The sequence below is a fragment of the Megachile rotundata genome, chromosome 1 (genome assembly GCF_050947335.1).
Source record: "Megachile rotundata isolate GNS110a chromosome 1, iyMegRotu1, whole genome shotgun sequence".
Taxonomy (NCBI): domain Eukaryota; kingdom Metazoa; phylum Arthropoda; class Insecta; order Hymenoptera; family Megachilidae; genus Megachile; species Megachile rotundata.
In genome coordinates this window covers 17,423,229-17,442,907 of record NC_134983.1, presented here as the reverse complement: position 1 = coordinate 17,442,907, position 19,679 = coordinate 17,423,229, and the positions used below count along the sequence as shown (strand labels likewise).

Sequence of the window (19,679 nt, the reverse complement as noted above, 5' to 3'; positions counted from 1 at the left end):
TATTGCTACCAGGTATACCGCCGCGCATCATATATCGCCATGTGCCATATATTGGTATGCGTACTATCACGTCATGTATTATATCGTCATGCGTTATATTATGTGTCATATATCGTCACATGTATCACATATCACTATAAGTTATATATTATAATACCACTTGTTTACTCATTTAATTTGTGATAGATGTGTTTACTAAATTATTATCATCGATTTCGGAGCAATTGCGCGTAAAGTTGATAGAGGGTAATTTTCACGTCACATCGTGGAATAACACTTGACAGGGGGTTGATTAGTAAAACAGAAAGTTAGAGCCGCTGTTGCGTGTTGGTATCACGTTCCATCCACGACGACGACGTGGTTCAGTAAGCGTCGTGACGCTCGAGGTGCACGTTGCAGTTCGCTCGTCCGCTTGTACTCGCGACGCTTTTGCACTTCGCGAAAACGTGTCTCCACAAACTCGTGAATAATACATGTGTGATTAACATTGCGTGTTTTCATTAAATCCTCGTGGTCCTTGAAGAGATCGCGGTACTTTTTTTTTATCCTCCCTTTAACGTAGAATAATGGGGCTAAATGGGTGCTGATGGACATTTTCGAGTGACCTTGTCCTTGAAGAAGGAACCGGCTGCCGGTCCAGTTTACTGCAAAATGGAAACCTCGGCACGATTTCGGCAACTGAAGACTGTTAAGCTCAGCTGCGAGGCTACCTATCGGCTGGACATCAGTTTCAAACCGCCCCAACTGCTGGAGTGGGTACAGTGAATGCGACGATTGATGACGATTTTTTAGTCATTTTGTTAACACGTTGATTACCACAGTCGACTTATGTTGTCAGACACGTTATAACAGATTGTTAAGGACAGCATACATAATTTCCAAGTTCAGTCTTTTAATTTGTTAGCGTACGTTATAACTCGATGGTAATACTCGTTCCTTCTTGTTTATTTTTTAGTTAAAAAATTAATTTCATTGTAATACTAGTCATTGGTCCACCATGATAGTCAACACGTTAACAAAAGTAATTCTTCATTTCTTGCAATGATTCATTTAATATCTCTTACAAGCAGAGTCGATCTCCTTTCTGATTTTTGTTTAACCAATTTTGAGCTTGACTAAATACGTAATGTGAACCCGTGAAAAGATGCTGACATTTATTTATCAGGTAGGGGTTAGGATGCACCTGCTCCCCTTAATACAGACTGAATCCTGTCACATAGCATGCAGGATGCAGGGTGTAGAAAAGTTATCAAATTCTCGCATTTTTAAATTTTTAAGTTTCTGATACTCTAAATTTCTTAATTTGCTAGATACCTAATTTCATAATTCCCTAATTTCCAAGATTCCTAATTCCTAAGTTTCCAAATTTTCAAATTCCCAAATTTATAAATTTGCTAACACGAAATTGTCGAATTTATGAAACCTTGAATTCCCAAATACCTAACTTTTAAACTATATTACACAGTGACCACTTCCATTTTACCGCATTGTTCGGCTGGTCTGACTGCGTACAGTGCTATTCTACTTGGCTTACCACATATGGATCTGTTCTACTTGTTTAACCACACGCGGTCTTATTCTACTCGACTAGCCACGTGTTTACAGATTATAGGTTTGGATTGATGTTAATAGGGTTCCTAGTTCACATCGTTCAAATATTCACTTCGGGCATAACTTGAATATTTGCCGAGGTGGTAAAGTTCCTCTAGTTTTGCCGTTAGTGTCAACAGCTTCGATCAAGCATAAATTTGAAGGATTCTGAAATTGAAACATTTGGAAGCTTAATTTATGATTTGGAAATCTGAGGATTTGAAAATTTGGACATTTAGAAATTCGGAAACGTAGTAATGTTACAATGAAACATAATAATAAACATAAAGTCTGAAATATTTAGAGAATTCCTGCTTTTGGAAATTTAGAATTTACAAATTTTCCAACTCCCTACGTTGCACATTAATTAGTAAATTATAATGTAAAAATCGATAATTTTCCAGCGTACTCATAAATATCTCTAATCGTCCTAATCTAATCATGCGAAAGCTAGAAAGAATGTTATCTTATGGTACAATATACACGACACCATGTTTAGCTATAAAATACAAAATGTCAAAAGTGCACCAGAACATTGTTTCAACGATCTAGACCATTCGTTTGATAGACCTCATTCTTTTGCATTTAACGTTTGTTATTACTGCAACGCCGTATTCCACGGTGAAACTTAAAAGTATCGAACGCGGCTATAGACAAACCGTGGCACGGTTTATTTGAAAAAACTTTCTTGCATACTTTCGAACGTGTACTGAAGCAAAAGTAGAAAGGCGTGTTGAACCATTTAAAAAGAAGCAAAATGTGTACGTAGAAATTTGCATATTTGGAGGCGACTGTGCATGCACAACGAAACGCGAGCATTCGCAACAATTCGTGCACGATATCCAAGTATGGCCCCAGGTATCGCAAGATGCACATACATCATTCTACCGCTTTCGAGCTGTGATTCATTGCTCTTCAGAATGCTTTGAATTTTCGATATTTAAAACATAAATCTGGGAAAGTGTTATATTTCGCTCGATTGTGCGTAGCCATTTTTTTTTTTTTTGAAGAAATTTGCATAACAAACTCTCACGGCTTTCTACTTCTAGTTACAAACTGATTAATTATTTGATATGATTTATTGTATCGGACTGTTGGATATATTATAACAGTTGGATTTGACTTAAAATAGATATCGAATATTTTATATATATTAGGATACGAACTAACTAATAATACAATAACAAGTATTACAAGTAATACAATAACAAGAACAGGAATTAAAACTGTTGAAGTAAAAGGTGATATAAAAATCTTGAATATGCAACACGTATCAGGAAATAGATATTAATATCAATAGCAGGTTTACCAAATGAAGGCTCGAACAAGAAGGTAATTTTTCGCTGGAGTCTCTGGAGATCGACCGTTCTTCTCCGAGAGTAATCCTACTATAGGAATAAGAAGTATAAAGTACCATCTTCCTGACCTTATAAAGCATTATGTATTTTATGGACGGTCTTAAGCCAAGGAAAAAGTAAAATGACATGAGAAAGAAGATCAGTTTTTATCCAACGATTCTTCATAAGTTATTATAGGTAAAGAATCATCCTCTCGCTGTTCCTGGGTAATTGGACCAAAAAGTTCTGAACGATGATCTTCGAATTAACGATAAACCTTGATCGTGGGTATCATTTGAGGATTACGGGACGTCACTATATGAGAATACTAATAGCCTGACTGCTCGTAACACAGGAAATAACCGCTACGATGACAAATGGGTGGACGTTAAAATATCCTTTTGGTTTGCTCGACAGGAGATCAATTGGTTAAACGACTTAACCCCTAAAACAGTGGCTCTCAAACTGTTGTGAATTGTTTTCCACTGAAATTATACGTAAGCCACGTGGTGCTTAGAATAGTGATCTTGTAAGTTAATAATGTAAGGAGGGATTTGGAAATATATTTTAAAAATTAAGTTTCCGAATTTCTAAATTTTTCAATTCGAAAATTTGTTCGATGAAGAAATCACCACAATCAAAATGACGATTTTCAATTTTCTGTGCATAAAATGTTCTACAAAAACGTCAAGGGAGAAAAGGCACGTTGTTCGTTAAAAAGAAAAAGTAATCGTGAATCTTTCATGGAACTTGCTTCGGGAGGAAAGAAAACTTCAAGTAGCGTGGTTCTAAAAAATTCACGAGGTCCTGGGGTTGAAAACACGTCAAAAAGTAACAGATTAGGCTCACCAGCAGAACCGACAGCGGAGTGTTTGCTCGAGGAATCTTCCTAATTAACGAATATTTGCTAAATAAACACCGGTGGACGGAATTGAACGCTCGTCGATAGACTGCATGAAAAAAAGAGAAAAAGCAGCGAAAGGAAATTGGGAACAATTGGGGTTACCGTGTCAACAATAAGCAAGTTAAAGTTACAATATGTCCCGATGAGTACCTGTAATGGAAGTGTGCCAGGAAAGGTGAGAGCAGACCAGGTGCTGCCACGTATATACAATACGTATAATCGGGTATCGCCTTGAACTGTAAAACTTACGAATCGATTACGATTTTCATTCGGTTCGTGTCTGAAACAACGAATCCTTTAATGAATGCCGTCACTCGGATTTCGAATCTTTGCTGTGATTCTTACCACTAGAACTTCAGCTGCATTTACTACTAGTTTATTTTGACTGAAATTTGAAAACGAAAAACTTTAGTATACTTGTACATTCTTAGATTCGAGAAAATTTAAAAACTTGAGATTTAATCATTCAATTTTTTAATTGCAAAATTTCTATGTATTTTTTTTTAAACTTTCAAGTTTAAAAATCTCAAATTACTAAATTTATAATTTCTAAGTAATTAAATATGATTTCAGAATTACCACATTTCTTAAATCTCTAAATTTCTAAATTAGAAAACGTGAACCTCCATGAATCTCGTGGCTGTTCGCAAGCTAGTGTTCGTGAGGCTCTTCAGCAAGCACTTGATTTACTCGTCACTGCTCTAAACTTCCTGTGCTCTCCCCCTACGCACTGTCTACCCTACTCGAAATAGTCCTGAAATCATGATTAAATAATTTCACTGAACATGTGTATAATATAATAAAATTTGTAACGATGCACAAATTTTCATGAATTGAACTGAAATTTATGGCTATTGATAAAACTGAACGAAATCGATTAACATTGACGTTTCGCGGTTGTTTTGGTCGTAAATAATTCAAATTTTCGTTCGAAATAGACGGTCTGGTGTAATAGAAACGTCTGAAGACGAACGTAATCGTACACGACTGCTCGAAATATCGACTGACATACTACTGCGGTTCTTCGGCAGGCAAGAAAATCAGGTGCTGTTCTTAGCACGAATAGCAACTAAAATTACTGCCTTACTGGCAATTACGATATGCGGATCGTTGTTGACGTTGGCGGGTAAACATGGGTTCGCGTGGCTAATATTAAATAATTATATGATAGCAGGAGAATATCGCATACCAACAAATAAGTTTCTGAATTATTTCGCTGTCGACTCGATGGTTGCTGATATTGACGTACCGTCGAGAGGAATCCATTTTCCTATTAAAAATAAACAATTTAATGTTTACCCTTTTGAGCTGAATAAAATTTATATTCCAAGCAATAACGAAGGTTAGTAAATTAATTAAAAATAGACATTGAGAGTATAATAGAAAAAAAAGCAATTGAACGGTTCTTATGGTAAAATGTATTAATAAATATTTTATTTCTTATTTTATTTTAAATAGAATGTTTGCAAGCATTGTATTTGTGGAAGATGATATTCGATGGAAACAATATACGGTTCTTGAATACATAATGGGTCTTATTTTATAGTATCATAACACTACATGTTAATATCAAAGCAAACATATTCATAGAGAAACACAACTTGGAATAAAGTTTTAAACGAGCACATTCGGTTCCGCAAATTATTCTGCAAATTGGTTGGCGATCAATGCGAAATTGGTTTCCCTTTCTCGACGTCCTGTGCACGCTAGTATTTATAAAAATACTACCTTTATTTCGCAATGTATTTCACAGTCCGTTTCCGTTAACTATTTCCAATTAAATTTGACGCGTCAAGCACGATTAAATATTTACAAATTACAATATACCCTTTTATTCGATAACGATAAAATATTACCTATATATTTCGCTAAAACTTCAACTAAAACATGCTAGCCGAATGAATATATTCTGTGGGGAAAGTCCGGGCATGAATTTTACCCTGACTACCATCTAAATTGCATAGAATCTTCAACATCTTAAGGTCGTACCTGATTAACCTGAATCACGCGATATACCTGTTTGCGTTTTTTAAAGGACAGATTAATTAACAAGCACTTCTAATATTTAACTGCTTTTCTAAGGAAAAACTGCGTTTCTTATTTATTTAGTTTTTAAAGCGTAACAGTGTTAATACGTGGCGATGTAGCGCGTGGCAATATAACGAGTGACAATGTAACACGTAGTAATAAAACACATAGTGATATATTATCATTGACAATAATTATCATGTATCACCATGTGTTTCATTACTACGTGTTATATTGCCACTCGCTATATTGCCACGCGCTATATCGTTACGCGCTATAGTACGTGGCCATATAGCGCATGGCAATATAGTACATAGTAATATACGGAGCGTTGCAATATAACACGAAACAGTATACGGCGCGTAGCAATATAACGCGTAACAATATATGACGCGTGGCAATACAGTGCGTGGCCATATAACGCGTGGTGATATAAGTGCGTGGCCATATAACGCGTGGCCATATAGTGCGTGGCCATATAACGCGTGGCAATATAAGGCGTAACAATATATGGCGCGTGGCAATATAGTGCGTGGCCATATAACGCGTGGCAATATAAGTGCGTGGCCATATAACGCGTGGCCATATAACGCGTGGCCATATAACGCGTGGCCATATAGTGCGTGGCCATATAACGCGTGGCAATATAGTGCGTGGCCATATAACGCGTGGCAATATAGTGCGTGGCCATATAACGCGTGGTGATATACATGTAGCAGCACTAAAGTGTAGGCATATAACATGATAATAAAGCACGTGGCGACATAACGCGTAGCAAAACGTAGCGATATGTGGAACATGGTGATAAACGACATGTGCCGATAAGGTAATATTAACGCGTGGCAATATAACGCGTTCCATCACCTGACGGTGATATACCGCTTCGAACTCATGGTTGTATTAAACGTAATACTATAACACGTAAAAATATATTGCAATATTAATAACATTAATTTGACCATACACCTGGAAATGTAACAAATAAAATATTTATTCCTCAACAGCTTTATTAAAAATTATCCAATTATAATAGTTACAGAGTTAACGAGATAAAGTTTGGTTGAACTCGCAAATTTTTTAGAACTCTGCAATCATATTAAATTACTAACAATTGCACAAAACGTACGTACGTGTATATGAAGCTTTTCACGACCAATATTATCGACAGCTCTGGACGTTTTTCAAGTTTATCTCGTATCGCTTAACGAAGCAAGAAAAGCTTGAGAAGTTTAATTTCCAGGTGCAGCTAGTACTTATCGAAGTGTTCGCTTTTGCGAAAGTTGATCAGATTTTTGTTGGCGGTGGCTGTTCGTGACTTGCGTCAATAAACATCCGAAGCAGCAGCAACCGCTGTGAAAGCACTGGTTGCGCCACATAAAGGAAGGTACATCTCGAAAAAGCTTATTTACAAAATCCTCGACACGTTATCGGCACAGCCGTCTATTCTGTTCGGCTCCACTTTTCAACATGTGAAACTACTTTCCGCGTTAAATAAATTTAAATTCACCCCTTCGATAAAGCACGTTTTCTTTGAAAATAATGTTCTATCGATTCAAACAGCGTCGCGCAACTTTATTTTCGGGAATTACGGTACTTTATAGCCGGATAAAATATTTCACCTAGCCAATGAAAATGAAGGGAAGATGTGGTAACATCGCGGAAAAATATAGCAGACGCTTCGCGGAAAGTATTTATCGATCTGCGTGTTAATAAATGAAAAATTGTTATGGTTACGCAATAAAAGAGGATGAAACTTTATATGAATAATTTCAGCATCGTTACCGAAGGTTGTTACGGTATCGTGTACCTTGTTAAGCCAGCCAGTAATTCGAGTACTGATAATTACCTTTAATCATTCCGAAAAACGTGTAATCAAAGATGACACAGTGTCTGTGTTCTCTAACAGTTCGTTTTACCACTGCACTTTAACAATCGACATTTTCGAATCGATTCTAGTCATATCGAGCAAAATGCACATGTATGTGACACACGAGAAGGAAGAACATTGAAAAAAGGATGGATGAACGTATTCAAAACCGGCTCTTTTATTTTTCCGAACGAACTGTTCCGCTTCTGGTGAATGCAAGTCGCGAGCAATAAGACAGATAAATCTTTTCCATGTAGAACATTAAATTGAAATTTTGAAAAAATTCAATGTTCTGCGCTTTAATTTCGTATATCGTTTTCTGAACAACTTTCATTACGGTTCGTCTACTATGAATGGTGTATAGTGACATTACAGTAGATTGTAAACTTACAAAGTTTTAACTTTGAAATATTCAATAATTGGAAACTTCGTTACTTTCCAAAGTTAAAAATTTAGAAATTTGAAACTTCCAAGTTTAATTGAATTCATGGATAGGTAAGATTGAAAGGAAGATATCGCTTCTTTTAATGAAACTGAATATAAGTACTCTGGTTAAAAATATCGTATTGATGAAGAAATCAAACTAAATAAAAGTAGTGAATGCATTCATGAAGTTGCATAAAAAGATCTACCTGCAAAGCGAGTGTAGAGACACAGCATCGTGGAACAGTCAACGGGGTCATGGAATAAAAAAATATTCCACTTTCGAAAGTATTATAGACCTGTGGATCTAGAATCTAGAACAACAACGTACTTCTACGAGGTCTATAACAACTAATCGACCCCACAGCCAATTGATGCAAAGAATGAGGCAAAATGTTACGTTACATTTAACCGTGGAGGAGTCCGAACGAATGAAAAGAACGTACTATAGAACGAAGGAAAGTTTATCTCGAAAACATTGTAAACAATTGCAATTAAGGATTCCTTTCCTTTCGAATAGCATCCCGAGCCATTGGACGTAATCTTGATAACAAATTGTAGCTACACAAATGTATTTTACGTTAAAATAACAGTACTTTTGTTACATTTTCCACTTACGAAAATAATCCTAGAATTATGGCAAAATATCGGATTTATTTAACACGCTCGAAAAATTGTGTAGGTATGCAAATATTTTCATCGAAGGATGCTTGACTTCGTCGAGACAGACCGTCAGCAGTATTCAAGCGTTCGTTAGAGTATCCCCGTAAAATAAAGAGTGACTGTCGGCTTACTTAACAAGAGGTTCGATTTACCCTGCGTTCGCTGGGTTACATCGAAACTTTCTTTCTGCTCATTTTAACGACAAAAAGAAAGACCAGGTTTGTCTGTCAAATGTTCCTTTCCGTGCGTCTAAACGAGGCTGTTTGCGAGCATTTTTCAAAGGTCTAGCTTTGATCTCGCGCGTTTCAATGCCCACCGTCTCGTCTCCTTTATTCCGTGCAAAGAAGAACAAAAAAAAGAAGTGAAACGTACCGGAACTACAAGATCGCGAATGGCTTTTTGTTTCACGGACAGATTGCTTTTAAAGGGAGAAGACCGTTTCCCTATCCGTCTCTTGCTCTCTCGATAAAACATTAAATTTACTAATTGGAAGTTCCACTCGCCAGAAGGGATTTATGTGGCTAATTCACTCGATTTTAATTATACGCGCGATTCATTGAAAATACGAATAAACTGAAATTAACTTGCTCGTATACACACGTATATCTACCACACTCGATGTTGCGTACATGTAACATTTGCTCCTTGCTGGTTTTAACGTAAATTATATCATATTACTTTCAACGAGTTCTTCATTTACTATTATAAACAAGGAATTCCTAATAAATTAATTGATTCATTTGGGAGAGGGACTCATTTTGAAGTGTCTCTTCTTAGTCCCTACGTTTATGGTATCATCCAAACCATGAATTTTTTTTACAAAATGTATGGTCGTTATAAAGCGGAGAGCACACTAGAATCTGTCTGATTTCATCAAAGAAATTTTACTTGCACGCGAAACTTTGAATTAGTTAGCAAATTACAAGTGCACTCGATGAATCGGCCAAGACGATCGCAAAGTGGTTTCGTCGTTTGAAATCGACTAGAAATAACGTCCCTCTTTACTTCATAATATACACTCTGCACGTACGTAAAGAAACAGCAAATTTTTAACCGTTGCTTGACTATCAGATAGGTATCGTTGTATGCTTTCTTACGTGCCGTTCTTTTGAAACTCGTAGGCGCTCGTAATTCACCTTGATTCTAAATGTCCCTTGAGCGATCTCGTTCGAAATATTTACTAATGTAAGTTTTATGGAAGAATAAAGTTGCGGTTATTTATAATGTTGTGCTGAAGTAGATATTGAAATGTTATCTTTATGACTAATCAAGTCTTTTAAGGCCAACAATATTAATAAAAATTTGGAAAATTGAATAACTTGGAAAAATATAATACATGGAAACAATATAGAAGGACTGAATTGTCTCGAAACATTAATTGTAATTTGCAGAATTCGACGAATGAATATTGTATCAGAGTTTAATCGATTGGTTTTTCATTAATTGGAGAACCTTCGACCCACTCTATTTTCAGAGAAGCTCGCGAGAGATTAATAGAAAAGATCAAACCTTAAACAAAAGAAAGCATACCTGAGATATGATGTTACAATACTTATGAGCCAGGATTTTTCACGATACAACCTATTGATCGTGGGTATAGACACCTTCCAATACTATTCGCAATTCGTCCTCGAATCTCTCTCTTCAGGTTACTGCTATCAGCGTCAGCTATTCCTATCAAACGATTTCACGATTACGATTGATCGACATGCGGTGCATCGTCTTAAATGTTCTACTTTTATTGCTTATTTTATAGCACGGCTCCAGAAGAGTATATAGGGTGTCTTAATCGGTGCAATTGGTATGAACTATTTTTTACATTTTGTGACAGTTATGTGAATTTGAGAATTTAAAAATTACAAATTGAGACTTATGGAAATTCGCCAATTTTTAAATTTAAAAACTGATGAAAGACTTCAACCATTTTCTTCGAGCTTGATACTTTTGTATCATCAAATTGTACAAGATTTTTTGTATTTTGAAATAAAAGTAAGAAAAAGAGAAGAGTGTCTATCTTTTTGAAAACAAATGTCGAAACCCTTTTACAATCCCATTAATTCGAGATGCAAATTCCTGTACTGCTTGAAATTTATCGATTGTCCTGCTGTATAAGTAATTTAATCCGATCAAGCGTCTATCTGTGTTGTTTTATAATTTGTATCTGCAGGATGGAAATGGAAAAGTTATCGTTACAATTTCATTTGCTGAGTAATATCGTGCTATGTATTCTAGTCATTTCTTAAATTGCTAACAACACATCATATTCTAATTAGAAAAATAGGTACATTTTTTACTAGTAAATATAACTCTTCTTAAATTTAAGAATGATAAAGATAAATCGTTTTTAATATCTTAACGTTTTTAAAATTTTCTAATATAGAAATTTTTTAATTCTGAAAATTGGAAACATCAAAATTTTTAAATCCAGGTATTTTCACGTATTTAAATTTCGAAATTTTCAAATGCCCGAATATATGAGCTAATTAGACCTTTCCATTTGAAGTATCGTGCCAAAGCCAGCAAAAAAAGAAGCACATTTGAAATGATTTTAACTCGGGGTAACGACGTAAAATCTGCGGCTTGACTTGACTGTAATTTAGCAAATAATTATACATGCCTACTGCGTCACGAGAACTCATTTCAAACACGTGAATGATGCTCGACATTGATACGCGTATGGTTCATTGGCATGCACTTATTTCGCTCGCAGTTAACACACTAAAAATACTACTACTATGCAGAATACATTAATATTTAATGGTCAGTATCTTGAATTAATCTATTTATAGAACGTCTTACCGTTGTTTCTCGTAATGACGTAAATTTACTAGTCGATAAAAATACATCTCTATGCGTGTCCTTTATAACTGTTCGACGAAAGCCGTTTCTTCGAATCGTGCATTTACAAGTAATTGGATTCCAATCTACAAGGAAAGTTCCTATAAACGTCACGTGTAAAAGAATGTTTTCCAACATTTTAGTAACATTTTTACCTTTTTGTAACACAACAATTGTCAAATTTCCGAACTTCTAAATTTCTAAATTTTCAAATTCCTAAAATCATGGATTTTTCAGTCTCCACATCTCCAATGATAAAAATAGTAGCAGCGGACCTAAAAATATATTCTGCATTGACAAATAAAAAATGTAGAGGTCTATGGAAAGGTTAATTGAATCGCTCTTTAGTTTCAATTGTAGCCGCGCATCGAAGCAAGTCGGATTCGATCGTAAATCGATAGCAGGACTCGTGTCATCGAGTCGATGTTACAGAATCGTGCTTCAAATTCATTTGCATCTTCGGTAGGCCAGTGTTCGAGATTCTGAACCTCGTTTCCGGCCGCTATTGTGTACTACCAGGCACGTATTGGAGAACCGCAACCGTTTACAAAATAGTCGCGATATTAGGATGCCTTGCAAATTGCCGAATTTCAATTTTAACTCCTACCCTTCCATTTTATTATCCTTTATATCCGTAATGACCGCCATTGTGCAAAAAAACGGGGTGACCTTATTTCGTTTTGTAAACTGAAATAAAACCGAAACCGTTAAGACAAACTGAAATAGTGACAGCTAATTATAAAACGTAATCAATAAGGAATTTCACCATTTTTCTTTCATTAGTATTATTGCCACTAATGTTTATCAAGTCCTTCTCCTCATTACTATATCATTGTTAAAAGTCTTTACAACATGCCACTTTCATGGTTTAATACAGTATAGTCTCGCTATATGGTTCTCATTTATACTAACATGTATACTAGCAGTACTGTCGTACTATTAATCCTTATGGAGATCGCTGAAATTATTAAATCATTAAAAAAATGATAAAAGATGATCGTTGATTTTGCAGATCCCTCAGCATAGGAGGCAAACAAGTAGAGGCAGAAGAGCGAGCGAGGGATGGAACTGCCTGTGCTTACAGCGCTTATCACAGCACGAAGGGTATACCCGCAAGTGCTCGCGGACACCGAGAAGAATTACCTATCACTATGCGTGTACTCGGTTCCGGTTTCTTGACTACTTGTCTGCAAATCAAATATTACCGCCAGGATGATCAAAGCCATTGCGAATGGGGCGCCAGACTGCATTGCATCGAATTAGACTGTTCGAGTGTAGAAGGTAGATTAGTTACCGTAGACCGGGAAACATACAGGAAGTTAGGTATAGAGTCTTAGCAATCGGTAGGTGTTAACGTCATGAAAGCCATCACGTAATGAAATTTGCTAATATTCTTGTGCTTACTCGAGTATGGTAAATATGTTACATCAATTGTGATTGGCTGACAGAAGGAACCAAACATTGTTATCGATTGAAATCGAAATCGCTTGTCGACCAATAGGAAGAGAGCATTGCTCATAGCGGGCTTCTGGCTGAAATTCAAACGGTACATTCACATAACTGTACCGTATTTTTCGACGGTACCTTAAAGACGTCAAAGTTCTTTGCACGTGAAATAAAATGATCGTTTTCGACAACTTTTGCTAGATCGATTATTCTTTTTATATTAGTCATGTAACAAAATATCAGATAACAATTGAACCGTACGAAAATATTCTAGCGATATCTTTTGATCCCTTAACGACTAGACATGTAATTATGAAACGGTGGACCCGTTTTATGAACGCAGTTAAAACACGATTTCATCCTCCTATTTTTCTATATTGTGAAATATGTATATATATACATATATCGACAGTGTATTGTTGTAAATTGTTATAGAATATAGATTTGCCGCAATGACTACGCTATACATGAAAATGATATTTTAGGACAACGTATGATACTGCTAAACTTTGTTTCTCAACAAAGTTATATGCGTTAAGGAATCAACTATGAAAATATTTACTCAGTACGTAATAGATATAAATATATCGATATCATAATAATATAAAATTGAAATATTACACGATAGCTTACCACCTGTTGTGTTTAAATGAATTTAAAGATGACAGATGTAAAGTTTCATAAAACAGCATCTATTATTTGTTGCAGGGAAAACTATGTTCAATAAATCACGTATTTTTGTTCATTCTGCGCATGTCAGCTCTGATTGGTTGAAGCCGAATGGTGCGAAATTCAAATTAGCCGAGTTGTGCGAATTGAATATAGTTGACTGGGAAACGAATAATAATTATTATCTAGAATATCACAGATCTCACATTTTAGAAAGAAAACATTTCGTATATTGACCAATAACGCATTTTGCTTATTAATGACAAAACCATACAAACTAAATAATAAGTAATCGAAGAAACACTCGAATATTAATTTGAAAGTATAATGTTGTACAAAAAAAAAAAAATAATTACTGCATACTAACGTTACTGTAATCTTTTTTGTAAAAAAGCTCAGTTCCAGATTTGTAAGAATAGCAAGCTTTTCTTTTTCTACCTATGATTTGTCATAACGATTTTGCGCACTTTAATGTGCTTGGACACGAAACTTACATAAAATGGTAAAATGGCGTGCTATACGTAACACGCTAAATTATTAAAACTATTGATGCAGTGATTACTGCCACATTTTATCATTTATTTATTTGACAAAAACAATCCAACATATTTATGTTAATATCTAGCTATCCTTACAAACAAATAAAAATATGAAAATAGATTATTTATCCTAAAAAATTTAATACAAACTTCTCTTAAATTAATTAGAATTATTAAGTATAAAAATTGTATTCGTGTATACGATTTGTTATAATAATTGTTATCCATTGTTATTTATTGTTTAAATAATTTCATCGCTTATATGAATATTATTCTAATTACATAGATATTCATAATTTCTATAGTATTAACATAATAGTGATAGTACAATTTAACTTTTTATCAATATTATATATCAGTAAACCGAATATTTGTAATAAAAAAACGTCGAATAAGACATGCTTTTTCTAAATTAATAATAATATGTACACATTCAATTTATAAATTATATACAATCTACATGTATGTGCATACATATGTAACATGTATTATGAAGCGTTTACCATAACATTTCAATTATTGTATTTTCCTAATTACAGCACTAATTTATTATAAATTTTTGCAACCAGTGAACAGGACCAAACAGTGCCTGTATGTGTTATGTAAACAGAGATTGTTCCTATTCTTTTCTCACGCGATTAGTTTTTTGCCTAATTAATACATGTACGTTTTACTACTGACTGAAATAAATTATTTAATCCTCAACTTATTTGATACTTTAAGTTAAAGAACTTATTGGATAAAGAGACATGTGAAAATAAAATTCATATTGTAATTACAGAATATAGATTTCTGTTAATGTTCTGTTGTAATACATTTCAAGTTATAAAACTATCATTAATTTTACTCTTTTATCAAAATCTGAAGGTTTTATGAATTACTTTATAACGTAGGCGGATTATAATTTAATAACAGAGCAGCTAGACCCTTGTTAGGTATTTTTTCCAGCTGTGTTCTCATTCGTACTGCCATCTTGTTCGACTGTTTTAAATACATTGCAGAGTGGTGTACAGCTATTGCATAAGGAATAGGACACCAAACTTGTTTAACTATTCCCCTAACAAGCGCTGTTAAGTAACTTTCTATTAAAGATGTATCTTCTTCGAGGGGATAGAAATATTCCTTTAGCGGAATACCTAATTTTTCCACAGGTAATCTGAGATATCGAAGCAAACCTGCGTGTTCTGACCATAACAGTTTTCTGTAATGGACATCATGCCTTTGCGCAATCGGTACTAACAAAACCATTGAGAAGCCATAATCACCATATGAAGTTGAACAAAAATGTTCGCACATGGCAGTAAATAAATCAGTAAACGAATGAAGTCCTGGTAAATCTACTGAAAAGTTAAGTTTCTTATAATTATCTTTCAATAAAGTTGAAACAGCTCTAGTAAGTAAAATAGAAACATCGTTGTTTAAATACAACGTGTCACACAAATATGCTAGTACCAATCTGCTAAATCGTAAGCTTTGTGATAATTTTTCAACCAAATCAGGTAATATTAATTCTAAACTTAATACAGTTAAGATCGAAGTTTTATCGTTATCGTCACATGTATCACTATTTCTACATTTTGTGTAAACGTGCACTATGGGTAAGTAAAGCCAGTCTTTAGGCATTGCTGCTTGATTCCATTCGCCATTTGATGCAACATATTGTTCATATAAACTAGCTACATTATGGAATAAATTTACTTTCATATTTTCGATGTTTGAATTTAATTGTAACTTTTCAAATTCGCTCGTTGCTATTTCTAAATTTAATTTCTGTTCAGATAATACAGCTCGGAGCATACTTTTTGTATCAGATGAAAAATCGGCAGGTAAAGATGATACAAGTTTAACAGCGATTTTCCATATGGTATGACTCGTATTATTATCCAATCTATTTTTAACGAGAGAAGTTGCATTTACTATACCAACTAAAAATGATAATTCTGACCTGGTATACCAAGAGTTTTCTAAACACCAAACTGTTGTATCTAATTTCTTTAAGTATTTATGTAATTGTGGTAGATTAAGAATTCTCAAAATTTCGTCTTCAAAAGAATGATTAACAAATACATTCAAAACAGTTGCTAGAAAAGGTAGACAAGATTGTTGAGATACTATAGGTTGTAATTGTCCATCATGAGTCAAAACACCCAAATAAGGTAAGGAAGAAGGCACACGTTCAGTAGCTGGAGAGCAATCACTTAATAAATTTGAAGTTGAGCTGTGAATAATGAAATGAAATTATATAATTGTTTCCTATTTTCTTCAGTAAAAATTTCAACAAAATACTTACCAAAGTTTAGAGAATACCTCTGACCGAGATACAATCAATGTTTTAGTCGCTGTATTATCGCTAACTGCCAGTAACGTTTCTGCAATGAGTTTTGTAGTACCCCACTGTAAAATAATAATTCTTATATGCAATATATTCTATGACATTTATATAATTTATGATACAATAAATTTGAGTTTATGATACCGTTATGTTATTTAAGGATAACAACTGAGTGCTCCATTTAGTCAGTAAGACTGATATATTAACTTTTAAAGGTGTCAGACAACTTGCAACAGCTATTAAAGCTGCTGCGTATTCACAAGATAACTCAGATGCATTTTGAAGGTCGTGATGAGCCAATAAAAGTTGTAACTGTGATATAAGAATTAACTGTGCTCCAGTCAGACTATCCTCTGCTTCTTCATTAAGTAGTAATGTTTTCCATAATCGCAAACTTTCAATGCTTAGATTGAAACTTCCTTTTCTGGATACAAAAATGTAAAAATGATATAATATGATATATTAAACAGAACATACTGTATTATGTACAATTGTATTATAAAAATTACCCCGCATCACAACTGATATATGATATAATACGTTGTACAATTTTTAAATTATTTAATTTCCGTGCAACAGATTTTCCTCCATAGCAAAGTAGGATCCGACAGAATCTGACTGCAGCAACTAAAGGTACTCCATAAACATTATTTATGGTATCTACCATTGCTACAGATGTAAAAAATATATTTTATTATTAAAATATTTATTACATTAAGACACCAAACAGTTCACTATGTAAAAAGTGCATTAAAACAAACCTAATGCATCTGCAGATAATGGTATAAAGTGTTCAATTATGGTTTCTAACAAATATGGGGTATTTGCAATATTTAATGCAGTAATATGTGAATGTCTTACAAGTCTAACTAATATCTCTAACGCACACGTTACTCCAACAGGTGGTGGCCGTACTTCACTTAAAATATATCTGCAACAAATTTTAATTAATGTATCAACAGAACTATAAATTTACAAATTTATTCAACTGTAATAGTAAAATCATTAGATATACCTAATCCTTAAAAGTATATCTGTTCTCAACAAAGCAGCAATCGCATCTAATTGTGCCAGCTCGTGATCTTTTAAATTACTTATATCAGTAACATCAGTTTTTGGGACTGACAATATAGGTTCTTTATAGTTTTGGAAACCATATAATCTATCCAAACAGACTTCATCTGCTTCACTATATAAGAAAGATCTAAGTGCTTGTAAAGTTGCTGTAACTACAGCTGTTGAAGTATCATCCAAGGAAAATCTTAGTAATAGTAGAAGATTTCTTTGACTCAGTGTAGTCAGTGGAGCTGGTTGTAATACTTTGTCATACCACCCTTTATGACTTTTTTCTATAATATTTGCTATTGTTGTAAGAGCTGTGCAACGCTGTTGCTGTGCAGATGATCGACTTAGTTGTAATAATTCTTGTAGAGAATAACCTGGACGATCAGGTTCTTCTCCATGATGATGAAGACCTTTTACAACTGACACACTTTCATCCTTGTATGCTAACAATAAACCTTTTAAAAAAATTATTAAAAATATGTAATTAAAAACGTGCTAATATTCTTGTTTTCTAATAATAAATTTATTTACCATTAAAGTCAAAACGAGCATTATATGGTTCATCTGGAGCAGGATCATCCTTTTTCTCCACAGATAAATCTTCCATCCATTTCAATTTTTCAGGTTCCAAAGAGTCCATATGCACCCAACCTTTTTCTTTAGCTTGTACCATCAATTCCATAGAAGGATTAGGTATACTTTGTTCTGGTTTATCTACTTGCATTGGCATAATACCTTCATTTTTGAATGAATCATCATTAACTTTATCAGAAGCTTCTGAAATTATTCTCCTTTCATTTGTAGATGTTGTATTTTCATCTTCCATAGGGACATGTAAATTTTCATGCTCTTGTTGATTTTTATTCATTTTTTGTTTTTTATTTCTTCTATCTTTTAAAAATTGTATTAACTCTGGTTTAAGAGTCATTTCAAGTTTACTTTTCTCTTTCAATATTTCTTCTTGACTCATTTGATTTAATCGTTCTAAATTTTCTTTATGTATCTCAAGTGCCCATGATCCATCTATAACAACACTGTTATCAACATTATTTACAGATTCTGAGAATTCAGGTTTTTCTATTTTATTAGTAATATGTTCTTTAGAAGAAATTTGTTGCCAAAATAAGCTTTGATTATCATTACTCATCTGAAACATATTTACAATGATATTACATACAATAGTCTAAATTACAATAGCTATTACATATTGGATTTTAATATATTTCATACCATGTGTGAAGAACTAAAAACTTCAGGAAAACCTGAGTCTAAATGAAAAGGTTGTTGTTTGTCAAATTCATATTTGTTTGTATCATATTTTTTTTCAATAATATTTCCTAATATTATATTGCATGGTGATATTGGAACATTTTGAACATATTCCTGTGGTCCATCTTTCAACCTTTTTTCAGTTTCATCTTTAATTACAGGATTTATAACATCACCACCAATTTGTGAAGTGGAAACTCTATCTTGTGTCTTAAGTCTCTTTAGTTCAGAAAATTTTGATCTTACTTTACCAGTAGAAATCTGATTTTTAGCTATTTCAGTAGAATTAGAACCTAAAAATTTTGTTCCTCGTAAATTAATTACTTTCGCAGAAGGTTGTTGTTTATTCTTCAAAAATTCTTCTTGCATTCGAAATAATTCTTCTTCGCTATCAGTCGGCTTAGGTCGTTTTAAAATTGGGGTATTATCCATCATTTTGAAACTTTTTAAATAAATATTTAAAAAACTGTATATTAACTTTCCATGCGTAATAGATTATTTGGTGTTTAACGAAAATTTGTAGGTTAGAAAAACGTAAACATCTTTCAATGAACTTGTATTCATTTTGCGCATCTCAGCTTTGATTGAAGCACGCTTTGTGACTAAGGGCAACGCGCATGTGCAAACGCGCATAGTTCGTAATCTAAATGATAACTGTAATTCGTAATCTAAAAATGATAACTAAAACTATTGATGCAAAGTGTATATA

General features: G+C 33.8%; 2 protein-coding genes and 1 long non-coding RNA gene across 6 annotated transcripts; 1 reads left to right on the top strand and 2 right to left on the bottom strand.

Moving 5' to 3' along the window:
* The first annotated feature begins 576 nt into the window (after nucleotides 1–576).
* Nucleotides 577–15,009, top strand: LOC100874667 (CB1 cannabinoid receptor-interacting protein 1). Its single transcript, XM_003704921.3, has 2 exons — nucleotides 577–752; nucleotides 12,663–15,009. The coding sequence occupies exons 1-2, from the start codon at nucleotides 577–579 to the stop codon at nucleotides 12,985–12,987; spliced, it is 501 nt and encodes a 166-aa protein (XP_003704969.1). The 3' UTR covers nucleotides 12,988–15,009.
* Nucleotides 750–13,819, bottom strand: LOC143264120 (uncharacterized). Of its 4 annotated transcripts, none has more exons than XR_013037634.1 (9): nucleotides 13,730–13,819; nucleotides 13,055–13,182; nucleotides 12,417–12,608; nucleotides 11,806–12,337; nucleotides 11,612–11,736; nucleotides 10,343–10,486; nucleotides 5,021–5,101; nucleotides 4,411–4,585; nucleotides 750–4,216 (listed from the first exon to the last, which is right to left on the bottom strand). It is a non-coding gene; the product is annotated as an uncharacterized LOC143264120 (long non-coding RNA). The 4 variants fall into 4 exon arrangements; XR_013037637.1 differs by lacking the exons at nucleotides 13,055–13,182; nucleotides 13,730–13,819 and adding an exon at nucleotides 12,794–12,933 and having other exon boundaries at nucleotides 750–2,978; nucleotides 3,982–4,216; XR_013037635.1 differs by lacking the exons at nucleotides 13,055–13,182; nucleotides 13,730–13,819 and adding an exon at nucleotides 12,794–12,933 and having other exon boundaries at nucleotides 750–4,111; nucleotides 4,177–4,216.
* On the bottom strand, nucleotides 14,312–19,555 carry LOC100880422 (RNA polymerase II-associated protein 1). Its single transcript, XM_003704889.3, has 8 exons — nucleotides 18,932–19,555; nucleotides 18,233–18,848; nucleotides 17,652–18,156; nucleotides 17,398–17,567; nucleotides 17,146–17,305; nucleotides 16,781–17,060; nucleotides 16,595–16,698; nucleotides 14,312–16,522 (listed from the first exon to the last, which is right to left on the bottom strand). The coding sequence occupies exons 1-8, from the start codon at nucleotides 19,403–19,405 to the stop codon at nucleotides 15,187–15,189; spliced, it is 3,645 nt and encodes a 1,214-aa protein (XP_003704937.3). The 5' UTR covers nucleotides 19,406–19,555; the 3' UTR covers nucleotides 14,312–15,186.
* Between the last annotated feature and the right edge of the window lie 124 nt (nucleotides 19,556–19,679).

Excerpts from the sequence above, each read along its gene's own strand:
- LOC100874667 (XM_003704921.3), top strand. The coding sequence starts at position 577 with ATGGGTGCTGATGGACATTTTCGAGTGACCTTGTCCTTGAAGAAGGAA. Across the intron at positions 753-12,662 it reads AAACCGCCCCAACTGCTGGA|ATCCCTCAGCATAGGAGGCA; the intron begins GTGGGTACAGTG and ends TTGATTTTGCAG.
- LOC100880422 (XM_003704889.3), bottom strand. The coding sequence starts at position 19,405 with ATGATGGATAATACCCCAATTTTAAAACGACCTAAGCCGACTGATAGC. Across the intron at positions 18,849-18,931 it reads TTTTTAGTTCTTCACACATG|ATGAGTAATGATAATCAAAG; the intron begins GTATGAAATATA and ends AATATGTTTCAG. Across the intron at positions 18,157-18,232 it reads TGCTCGTTTTGACTTTAATG|GTTTATTGTTAGCATACAAG; the intron begins GTAAATAAATTT and ends TTTTTTTAAAAG.